This window comes from Scylla paramamosain, chromosome 12 (assembly GCF_035594125.1).
Source record: "Scylla paramamosain isolate STU-SP2022 chromosome 12, ASM3559412v1, whole genome shotgun sequence".
Classification (NCBI taxonomy): domain Eukaryota; kingdom Metazoa; phylum Arthropoda; class Malacostraca; order Decapoda; family Portunidae; genus Scylla; species Scylla paramamosain.
In genome coordinates, this window is record NC_087162.1 from 7,527,501 (window position 1) to 7,540,000 (window position 12,500).

The 12,500-nt window shown below is 46.7% G+C and overlaps 1 protein-coding gene across 1 annotated transcript in view; it reads right to left on the bottom strand.

Annotated features, from left to right (window-relative positions):
- Positions 1–12,500, bottom strand: part of LOC135106090 (uncharacterized) — a 108,981-nt gene that overhangs the window by 47,896 nt on the left and 48,585 nt on the right. The window contains 4 exon segments of the mRNA XM_064014928.1: positions 9,028–9,193; positions 10,060–10,190; positions 10,857–10,990; positions 11,159–11,338. Of these exon segments, the coding sequence (XP_063870998.1) occupies positions 9,028–9,193; positions 10,060–10,190; positions 10,857–10,990; positions 11,159–11,338 (611 nt within the window).

The following is a 12,500-nucleotide window of genomic DNA, read 5'->3' on the forward strand; positions in this document are numbered from 1 at the left end:
GTTCTGCCATCACCCTGTGTCTATCCTCTTAGCTTCTCACGTTCCTCCCTCACTTTCCTGCTCATCTTTTTTTTTTCCCACACACGTCTATTCTCCTCGCCTCGTGTCCCCTCTCCCTCATCTCCTGTTACATACACCATAATACATTTTACCTTCACCTCCCCCTCCTCCTCCTCGTACTCTTCCTCCTCCTCCATGTTCTCGTCCTCCTCCCTCTCCTGGTCTACCTACTTCTTCTACTTCTGATTCCTGTCCTCGTCCTCTGAAGTCTTCTCGTTCTGGTTCATTTTCTACTTCTACTCCTCGTCCTCGACCTCGTCTTCTTGTTTCTCCTTCTTGTCGTTCTGGTTCGGTTTCTCCTACTCCCCGTTCTCGTCCTCATTCTTCTACTTCTCTTCTTTCTCCTTGTTCTGGTCCACCTTCTACTCATCATCCTCTTCCTAATCGTCCTTCTCATCCTCCTGTTTCTCTTTCTTCTAGGCATTGTTTTCCTCCTCACATCACCTATACACTACCTATCTAAACACACTACAAACACCACGGTATCTCCTCCCTCAGCACACTACCACGCATATTCATTTTCGTTACCGCCACTTCTGTCAGTCTCTTGTCATTACCACCACCACCACCACCACCACCACCACCACAAAGATCATCAACAAAATCCCTCTCCTAGCGCCTGCCACGAGCAATGCCACTAGATACTATTATAAGAATGATTAGTAACCAGTAGTACTTTATATTTCTACTTGAATGTTGTGACCTTAAAGATTTCGCCTGTCAGAAGCATAGTAGTCGTTTTTATACAACGTTTTCTGTGGAGCGTGTCTATAGGGTACCAGCCATCTTTCTCTCGAGTGTTCACGAAGGAGGGTATGATGGGGCAAATGAGGGACAACAGTAGCCATAAAGAAACGGATATAGTATTGTACCGATGGGAATATAAAGGAATAATGAGGTGGAATGTATGCACAGGGATGATACCACAAGGACACACACATTTGAAGGATATTGTATGTATTCCTGGCATGTTTACTATTATTACCACTGCTACTACTACTACTACTACTGCTACTACTACTAATACTAATACTAATACTACTACGGAAAATACTAATAATAATGACGATAACAACAATATGAGAACCGTCAACGGGAAGTGTGCATTGAAGTTTGAATAGAAAAAGACAACAAAACCCTAAAAAACTAACGTGGATATCGAAAAAAAAAGAAAAAAAACATAAAATGAGTAGTAACATAAATTTTTGAAATATTACTAAAAACAACAACCTTGAAATACTTTATAGATCATCAAGTGTACCGAGAGGAAGAGAGCGAGAGAGTAAGAAAAAAAATACTATCTAGTGGTTAGCAAGGGCGAGGATGAAACGCAACACTGGCGGCGACGAGAAGAGTGTCACTACCTTTCTCTTAGAGGCGGAGCGCTGAAGGAGGTACTTCCCCAGATAGTACTGTTGCCTGCCGGTGTGTGCGGGCATGCTGAAGTCAGGAGAGGGCCGCCCCGTGCCGTTCTCTACCATCCTGGCCTCTCATGGGCGTGCGGGCGTGGCTGGAGACGTGGTGGGAGCCTCCTGGACATGGCAGTGTGGTGGAGTGCTTACCCCATGCGTCGCCAACACCCGCAGTCTGATTGCTCCTCCCTTTCCTGATCCTCTTCCTCGCACTTACGAGTAACTCCCCCCTTTTTTTTTCTTTCCTGTTTCTTTCCTCTTTCTGTCTCTTATAGTTTCGCTTCCTCGCACAGTCAATTGTTTCTCCGTCACAGCTTCAGCGACGCGCCCCTACAGCCCTTGTCGTTCCTCCGCTGCCCTTTGGTTAGGCCTAAGGCGAGTAGGCTTTGTGAGATTCCGGACGTTTTCATCGGGACAACTCCTCCTCCCGCCCTCACCTTGCCTTTATTTTTATTTGATTTTTTTTTTTTCAATGTTTGTTGTGTTATTATTTTTAAAGTTATGGAAATAAGTTCGCCATTGTATTGTGTTCATGTGTGAGAATTTTCTTTCGATAAATGTTTAGTGTTTTGTTTCATTTTGTCGCGGGAACGAGTTGAGTGGTGGACGCTTGCGCACACACACACACACACACACACACACACACACACACACACACACACACACACACACACACACACACACACACACACACACACACACACTAGCAATTCTCGAGCACTCCAATGTTAAGATGGCGCAAAAAAAAAAAAAAGACAACCGCAAGGACGCAACCAAACCAAGACAGCCGTGGAGTCTATACTTAACCCACTTCAATTAAAGCAAAAAAAAAAAAAAAAAGACAAAGCTCATTTTCCCCCAAACAAAAGCCAAGCCATTAACTCCAGCGTAAGCAAGTGGTATTTTAACCAAGCCTAAATTAATTAAGTCTCTCTCTCTCTCTCTCTCTCTCTCTCTCTCTCTCTCTCTCTCTCTCTCTCTCTCTCTCTCTCTCTCTCTCTCTCTCTCTCTCTCTCTCTCTCTCTCTCTCTCTCTCTCTCTCTCTGTCCGGAATACTTAAAGCAGTCAGAGATGAGAGAGAGAGAGAGAGAGAGAGAGAGAGAGAGAGAGAGAGAGAGAGAGAGAGAGAGAGAGAGAGAGAGAGAGAGAGAGAGAGAGAGAGAGAGAGAGAGAGAGAGAGAGAGAGAGAGAGAGAGAGAGAGAGAAAGTGTCCTGACTACCGTTCCTTCATTTTTTCCATTACTCCTTTCCTCCTCCTCCCTTCTTTTCTTTTCCTTCAGTCCTATCTTCCTCATCCTCCGCACCTTCCTCCCCCTCTTCACTATCTTCCTCCCTCCGCCAACGCAACCTTCCTAGGCCACCTCCCTTCCTCTCTCTATATATCTCTTTCCTCCCTCCCTCCATCTCCCCCTCCTTCTCCCAATCTCCGCCAACACAGCCTTGTCTTTCTCACTACCACCCCTCCCCCTCTCTCTCTCTCTCTCTCTCTCTCTCTCTCTCTCTCTCTCTCTGCTTACTCACCCTGTTCCTTACTCCCTATTTCCTTCCTTCTGTTCTTTCTACCTTTTTTCTCTGTTCTAATTCCTGTCTTTCTTCCTTCCTCTCCTGTTCTTCCTCAGTGTTCTTGTTTCTTTACCAACTGAGCCCCTCCCCCCCCCCCTCTCTCTCTCTCTCTCTCTCTCTCTCTCTCTCTCTCTCTCTCTCTCTCTCTCTCTCTCTCTCTCTCTCTCTCTCTCTCTCTCTCTCTCTCTCTCTCTCTCTCTCTCACGTGGTCCAGCGGTTCCTTACTGACTACTGAATGGTGTGGGGTGTGGCGATTCCTCGAGATGATAAACAAGACCGTGTCACTTACAACTCTCCCTGCATGTGTCCTAAGCAATGATGCCCCAAAGCTCGTAGCTCTCTCTATCGGTACAATACCCATGAATCGAACTAAAGGTGCTGTTTCTTGGGGTGTGATGTCACTACTCTACGTGTGGTGTGTAGAAGCTCAATGCTATCCTTCAATTTTTTATCATCCTTCAAGTTTTGACTACAGCTTTGGACCTTATTCAGGGACCGGCATCTCAGTGGGCCTTTTTTTTTTTTTCTATTGGATTTTTGTTGCCCTTGGCTGGTGTCCCTCCTACATTAAGAGAAAAAAAATGTAAATCACCCACCCTCTTATTTATATTTGTCCCTGTGTAAATCGTATCTCTCTTACATACGACTACTACTTGCTACTACTACTACTACTACTACTACTACTACTACTACTACTACTACTGCTGCTGCTGCTGCTGTAAGGATGTCTGGCGGTGGACTGTCAAGGGGATGGAACGAGGGAATGAGTAGTGAACTGTCATTATGTCCCTTCTCCGGCTTACTCGTTCTGATCCATTTTCTGTTGTGTTCCTTCCTTATTTCTTTTTATCTATGTTTTGTGTGGCCTACTTCTGTAATGTTCCTGGTTAATCTTCCTCTTCCTACTCCCTCTCTTCGTTCTAGTTTTTGTCTTCCTCTTTCTATTACGTTCTTTTTTTCGATCCCTTCGTCCCCTAATTTTCTCTTTCCCCTTTCTTTCTTTCTCGCTTTCCTTCTTCCCATGTTATCCTGCCATCTTCACATTCCCCATTCTTCTTCCCCTCATCTCATCATCATTCTCTTCCACTCCTTTTTCTCGTATGCTTGTCTTTCTTCTTCTTTCCCTTCTCTCTCACCACTCATTAGTACCCATGCCTTTCTTTTCATCGCCATCCTTTCCTTCTCCACTTTCTTTTTCCTCTTCCATCATCTCAGTTTCACCAATTCCTCCTCCTCATCCCCATACTTCCATGTTCCCTCGTATATCCCTCTCTTATTCTCTCTCTCTTTCCCCATCTTTCCACTCTCACAACCTCCTTGCGCTCTCCCTTCAGTACTTCTATCTCTCCTTCCCTCAGTTCCCCCTCCGCTTCTCTCTCTCCCTCCCTCCCTCCCTCCTTAGTGCTGCAGTGACCAGGCGCCAGTGTAGGTGGCATCTCACGTCTGGGTCACCGCCAGAGGGAGGAAGAACCGCAAAGCCTGATTATTACCTTCCCTGTGTGTGTGTGTGTGTGTGTGTGTGTGTGTGTGTGTGTGTGTGTGTGTGTGTGTGTGTGTGTGTGTGTGTGTGTGTGTGTGTGTGTGTGTGTGTGTGTGTGTGTGTGTGTGTGTGTGTGTGTGTGTGTGTGTGTGTGTGTGTGAGAGAGAGAGAGAGAGAGAGAGAGAGAGAGAGAGAGAGAGAGAGAGAGAGAGAGAGAGAGAGAGAGAGAGAGAGAGAGAGAGAGAGAGAGAGGTATTAAAGCTGGAGTGAAGCTGAATGAAGCCTCTGACCTAACGTCTGAGTTTGGAGGGTTTCCTTGCTTCCGGTGTGAGAAAATAGTCTTGTTCTCAACTCTAAGGCTCTCTCTCTCTCTCTCTCTCTCTCTCTCTCTCTCTCTCTCTCTCTCTCTCTCTCTCTCTCTCTCTCTCTCTCTCTCTCTCGATTAGTGGCAGCCAAATTTCACGCATTACAATTACGTAACAATTTTCTCCTAATGAAAGTGGGAAATAAGGCCCCGGAATATACGCGGTCTCGAATGCAATCGATGCAAATACCTTTCCTAAGAATAAATATTTACATCTGCATATATACATTTAATTTTCGCGCGCGCGCGCACGCGCGCGTGTGTGTAGTAATTGTAGTAGTAAAGAAGGAAAGGCAGCGACTGTCCGTACCTCGTTTAGCTATGTTGGTGAACTCATTCTTATAATATATGCAGTGCCATTATGTTCTATACGTATCCTCATTGCTAAATACACACACACACACACACACACACACACACATGAGTCGTCCCTCCATTTCCCGCTATCCACTCCCCACCTCCCCTTCCCCTTGCATACCCACCCCGTCTCCTGGTCCACCCTAGGTAAGCAGCCACACCCCAGCCGTCACCTCACCCTGCGATAACCCGCCTCTCCCCCTCTCCTCTCCCTTTCCCCGCTTCCCCCCGCACACTTACAGGCCGCTCCTCTCCCTTCCCCATCCCCCAACACATGAATACCACACCCTTGCCCGCACCTCATGTCGTCGCCACACCCCACGTCTTTCCCAACACATCTCGCCACACACACATACACACACACACACACACACACACCAGCCACACCCCAATACCACACGCTCTTGATAGGCACCACCTCACCACGCTACACTACCACAAGTAAACTCGTTACCTCCGTAGACTTTCCATGCAGCTTTTCCATGTAGCTTAAGTTATGCCACACACTCCGTCTCACTGGAACTTTGCCCTGACACACACACACATACACACACACATACAGACGGACATACACACGAATATTTAAACCTCAGAACCACACCCTTGCCACTACCGCCCTACCAATCCTCCAAAGCGTGGCATTCCTTACATTACCACGCACCACACACAACCTCACTACTAACACCCATCTGCTTCTCTGCACTCACCGCCACCGTCACAGCCTTCCCATTACCATCACATAGGCGATTGGTACACCTTCACCACTTCACCACACCTCCACCACTACTGCTACTAACATCACATCTAAACCTTTCTCAACACCATAGTTGTCAATGTCAAATGTCCCATGTCACTATCATCTTCACCACCATCACCACAACACCTCGCTCCCTAAACACCTAAGCCTAATACCTCTATCACACACGCACACGCACACACACACGCATACTCCCACACACTTTCAACCACGACCACCACCGCCACCACCATCACACAAGCCTTGCGTCGTCCACCGCCCCGCCAACCAGCCCACAAAAAATCTTTAAAGCCCTTGGTCCGTGGGTGTTCGTGTATGGAGGCTCACGCTCACCACCACCACCGTCCCTCCGGGTCACACTCCGCGCCGCACTTCCCCTTCGGGCTTCAAGTGGAGCAGTTCGCGCTACTCGACCTCGTTCCGTCCAAGTTTGCCTTAGTGTGATGCGGGACCAGCTAAGGCAAATGGCTAAGCTGCCGCGGCGGACGTCTCGATTCACACAGCAAGGGTGACCATCTACAACTGAGGACGGGAAGCCGGCGGGACCCCTCAACCCTCATCGCTGGTTGCCAAACGCTGCCAGACAACCAACGCGTTTATTGATGAATATTTTCCCTATCTCTCTCGCTCTTTTCTCTTTCTCCGTCTCTCGTAGGTCTTTTTTTTTTTTAATGTCTTGTGGATTTGCAGGAGACATGAATCAGATTGGAACCGAACCTTGCCGCCCCGGAATCGCGATTGAGGCTGACTGGATGAGAAGTGAACAGACAGGTGAAGGCAGGTGAGGAAGGGAGGGGATGATACGGCGGCCTCCTCCCGACGAAGTAGTGCCTGCCTGCCTCCACACCACCAGGGGAAGCAGTCCGGGACACGCCTCACCCACTCGCCACCACACAACAGACGACGCGTGAATGCCATGTATGTCAAATGACCCACAAGACGGCGAGCAGGCAGGTGGCGGGAGACTCAAATAGAGGCGAGAATGCATACCGATCCATACCATGTAAATGAAGCCACATCTGCCTCTTTTTTGTGTGATCGTAAAGACAATAATGGCGGGGATGATAATGATAGTTGTATTATTACTTGTGTTGTTGTTGTTGTTGTCGTTATTATTATTATTATTATTATTATTATTATTATTATTATTATTATTATTATTATTATTATTATTGTGATGATTTTTACTATGCTTATATTCGCTGCTGCTGCCGCTATTATCACCACCACCACCCTTACTACTACTGCTAATATTACTACTACTACTACTACTACTACTATTACTACTACTACTACTACTACTACTACTACTACTACTACTACTACTACTACTACTACTACTACTACCTACCTACCTACCTACCACTACCACTATTACTGTCATTACCACTACTACCATAAGCTAGAAAATTCCTCGACATGATAATTAAACGTGGCAGGACTTTACCGCAGACTTTCACCACACCGGTCTTTCACCCTAGCGAGGTCTGGCCACATTTAAGAGACACAAACATGAGAAAAGGACGCGAAAATGAGATAATCACTAGGGAGGGAGATGCTGGAGGCTCTGGACACAAAAACACACGACATATGTCCATCCTCTCTGCCCCATCAAATCCTACCAAGGTTAGGGACTACATTCTGAAACTCTTCTTGGCCACCTCTCCGCTACATTCTAAAGGCTCTAGATGAAGCTACACTAGTTTTTAAGGGTATTCGTATGGTTTCAATGATAGATTAACAGGATTGCTACATTATTAATAGGATAAAGTGTCTCGAAAACTCTGGCTAATCATCTCTGTTACCTTTCAAAATAGTCGTGGTGAGAGAGCAAAGTGTTTCAGAATACGGGCTAAAGTGAAGTGCATGGCTTGGTCTGGCGAGCGCTCTCCTGCCCCTCGTGTCTCTCCTGCCCACCACCACCACCAGGATGACCCGCGCGCCTCCACAATATTGACCACCATCAGGCCGGTGCATAATTCACGGCCATAAAGCTTGTGACATGTTACGTCTTATCGCCGGCAACTTAGGTGTCAATAGTGCCCCCCCCCTACCCGATCAGACCCCCTTTTCATCCTTCGCTTCTTCCTTCTCTCTCTCTCTCTCTCTCTCTCTCTCTCTCTCTCTCTCTCTCTCTCTCTCTCTCTCTCTCTCTGTGTGTGTGTGTGTGTGTGTGTGTGTGTGTGTGTGTGTTTCTGTCTCTCTACTTGCCCTCTTTTCTTTCACTTTCGTCTTCTTTCCTGTGTCTCTCTTGTTCCTTCCACTCCTTCCTTCCTTCCTTCCTCCTTATCTCTCATCTCCTCTATTCATCTCTTTTTACTCTTTCTCTCTTTTCTGCCTTCTCTTTCTAGTTACTTTCATTATGTTTTTTTTCGTGATTTTAATTTTTTTTTCGTTTTATTATGTTCCATAGTAAAAACAAACAGATTATATAAATGAAAAGAAAGATGTGTCTTTTTAAACAGACACACACACACACACACACACACACACACACACACACACACACACACACACACACACACACACACACACTATTGATCTTTCAGAAGTCAACGCCCGAACAATTGGAAAAACAAATAGGATTAAATAATAACTTTCTTCCAGTATATATAAAAATATAATAATAATAATAATAATAATAATAATAATAATAATAATAATAATAATAATAATAATAATAATAATAATAATATTAATAATAGTAATAATAATTCCTCTTGGAACCAGTCTCCGTTACAGAAAGTCACTATACAGACACTGAAACACAAGGAAGAGGCAATCGGCAAAAATCACCAGACAAACCAACCAAACCAGAAACAAATCAGGTAAATAACAACACGCAAGAACACCAAATCATACCCAGCAACTTTCCAGCATGGACGAGTAATAAAAAAACGAGGAAGCAGCTGCAGCACACATCGAGAGGCACAACCGTAATGGGATGCCACCAAGAGAAGAACAAATCACACTCCCTAGAGACCCCGGCCCCCTCCCCCTATCTCCGGCACCCCCTCCAGGCACCCGGACCTACCTCTCCCAGGAAGTCGTTGGCGCCGTATCTGTCGTAGTCCCAGACGGTGATCTCGAGGGAGCGGGTCTTGAGCTCGGCACGGCGCAGCGGACAGTAGTAGAAGGACTGGTTCCAGCGCGGGTCCAGGGTGTTGGCCACAGCCTTGGTGCGGCGCTTGGACTTCTCGCTGCAGGGGGTGGGGAGGAAAGAGGCCATGTATGCGGCTTAGTACACGTGCGGTCAAGTTTACAGGGATACGTGCATATGCATGTAGGGAAGAACACTAATGACATGTATTGACTTAGTTTGTCTACCACTCAGTTAAGTACAGAGGAGATATGTAGATAGGTACATGGATAATTGTAACAACTCGGCGTTAACTTGTCACATCTCGTACTCGTGTAGACAAAATTCAAAGTATGTATTGTTCCTTTATGACTTAGTTTGTTTGCCACTCAGGTTTTTGTGTTGGTCTTTTTTTTTCACTATATTAATCCTCAACACACACACACACACACACACACACACACACACACACACACACACACACACACACACACACACACACACACACACACACACACACACCAATCTGCAGGCGTAGGCCCGCTAAGGATTTTTTCTCTCTCTGACAGTGTGTACTGTCCATCCTGAGGAAGGGTAAGGATTGTATGGCGAGTGTGAGGCCTCAGCTTTACCATGTAGGATCTCTAGACTCTTATCTGGAGAGTAACAGCTGAATGAGGCCATGATGAGTTACACACACACACACACACACACACACACACACACACACACACACACACACACACACACACACACACATACATGAGTAGGCATGAATCTCGTCACAAAAATAAAGAAGTAACACCCGTGAACAGAACAAAGGATGTATTGATGACACGGCTGGAAGAGTGGCAGAGTGACGGGCGGACTAGGAGCGTGTTGAGTGACAGGAGGACAGGGATGTAGGGGCGCCAGTAGACTTGTTGACCTAAGAAGACAGTGATGGGCAGATGTGTGTGCGTGTGTGTGTGTGTGTGACGCCCTTACCTTCGGTCGGGCAGCAGGAACATCTTGGCATAAGGGTTTCTCGGGGCGCCGTTTGGTCTCGGGGGCAGGTCGACGGCACTCACGATGGTCACGACGAGCTGTTGGTTCATGGGGTCGAACCACAACTTGAGCTGGGGGGCGACAAAAGACAGGGGAGTGTGACAAGTGGCAAAAATAGCAGTAGAACTCGGGGTAGTAGTTAATGGCAGTAGAAGATAGCAGAAGGACAAGATTACAGGATGCACTAGGAGACATCATACTGCGGCAGGCTGGAGTCAGAGGCGAAATGGCGGGGTAAGCGGGAGAGAGAGGGACCAAGCCAGTATTTAGTACAGCCATGACTCCGCCGCAGCAGCAGTAGCAACAGCAGCAGCACGCCACAGCCACCAAGAGTCGGCGATGTTAGAGATAAATGAAACAGAGAAAATAGCGTAAAAGCCCTAGAGGCAAACAAATAATAAAATCGCTTCGCTCTCTTTTTTCTGTGATGACATTTCAATGCCGTCGAGAAGCATCCACTGCCGCCTCTCTGGAAACACGAGGTCAAGCAGTATTCTTTTACGTGGTCAGAGGGAAAGCGCCGCGAAGGGATATACTCGTACCTCCTCTCTCCATTTTTCACGCAGCAAGTGGCATGAACTGCTCGTGTTGGGATTCCAGTGCATGTAAAACTTAAGTCGGAAAATAAGTTAAAGTATTCCTTTACCATTGTAGTCAAGTAGTAAAGGCTTGCAGGAGGCCGAGGTTAGCGGGGTTTTGTACGTGGCGCCACATGCAGGGCCAGCCACCCAACTCACCTGCAGCTTGCCGACAATGGAGGGCGAGTGGGTTCGTATCCTGAAGGTCTCTGGCGAGCCTGGCGAAGTGATGGTGACGCTGGGTCGCCGGTCTTGCCGCGGCTCGGGCAACCTGCGCGGCTCGTAACCTTCGCCTGGAGGAGAAGAGGAAGTGAAAGAGAAGCAGTGTTAAACGTGATTCTCAATTTTTCATTTGTAATGCCTGTTCTTTTATAAACATCATACTCTAGCGTTGATACCATTGCCTGTCTCACTACTCCACAGATGTCCATATTGGGTCCTGCAGTCCCACACACACACACCTTTGGGAACAAGGCCCGTGAGGGTGTGTCGTCTGCCCCCTTGTCGGTCGACGTCCGACAGTAGTCTCGACACCATGAGTTCGACCTGTGGCTCCTGGCGGGATTCCGAGGTGATTTCAAACACCTCCTCAAAGGACTTGCCCTGTAGGGATCGTCCATTCCACTCCAGCACCTCGTCCCCTGGAAGCAACAAGCGAAGGAAGGGAAATCTCGTGCACGACTCTACAGATTCTACAGGACTCTTGCGTGAGGCACTTCATGAAACTATGCTTGATATCAGAATAATTATCAAAACGAAATTAGAAATTACCATCACAAAATTAGAAGTGGTAATCTTGAAAAAAAAAAAAAAACTTGATCCATACTTGAACCATAAAAACCAAGCTGGACAACATAAAAAAAAAAGTAAAGATCAGAAATACGTTATTTCGTAGCTGCAAAATACCTAATCTGTTAGTGGTAATGAAGTATCCAAAACACATTACACTACGATCTTCCTCTGCCTCTTTTCAGATGCGTGGCGTGCCACACCCAGCAGTATCCAGCTGGTGAGGCTGTCCCGGCAGTGCATCACCATTGCCGCGACACACACCACTTTTCAACACACACCTTCCACCCGAGGCCTTGATCACCTCCTCTAAATAAGGAAGCGGGAAGCAAAACATCAAAGGCGCATTTCTTCCATGGGGAGCCAAACAATGGGCCTCACCCTCCAGGCAATTACCACGCCACCCTTTGATGACACTACCTTACAAAAAAATGATTCCAGCCATTCCTTGAAATCTCGATTACTTATTTCTTCTTTAGAAACTTCCAATGGAGATGGAAGTTTATGGTGGTCTTGTTGACAGAGGAGGAGGAGGAACAGCAGAGAAGGAGAAACGTAGGTAGAGAGAAGGCATGGGTAAGGGGATTATGGGCAGTGAAACAGGATAAATAGGGTGTTGAGAAGAAGGCAGATGCAGGGTGTGAAGGAACATACGACAAAAGAAAGAAGGGAGGGAGGGAAAGGTGCAAAAAGTTAGGAATAAACCAGAGGAGAAGTTGAGGGAAAGGGAAAGAGTACAGGGTGATCCAAAAGAGTACAGGAAGACGGAAAAGAGTACAGGGTGACAAAAAGAGTAGAGGGTAAACCTAAAAGAGTACCGGTTGAAAAAAAAAACAATAAATACAAGGTGACCCAAAAGAATATAGGTTAATTAAAGGAATGCCGAAAGAGTACAGGGTAACCCAAAAGAATACAGGGTGACCAAAGGAATAACGGATAACCAAAAGAGAACAGAGTGACCCAAAAATACAGGACCAAGGATGCATTGGTCTGAACACACAAGGAGGCCCCAAC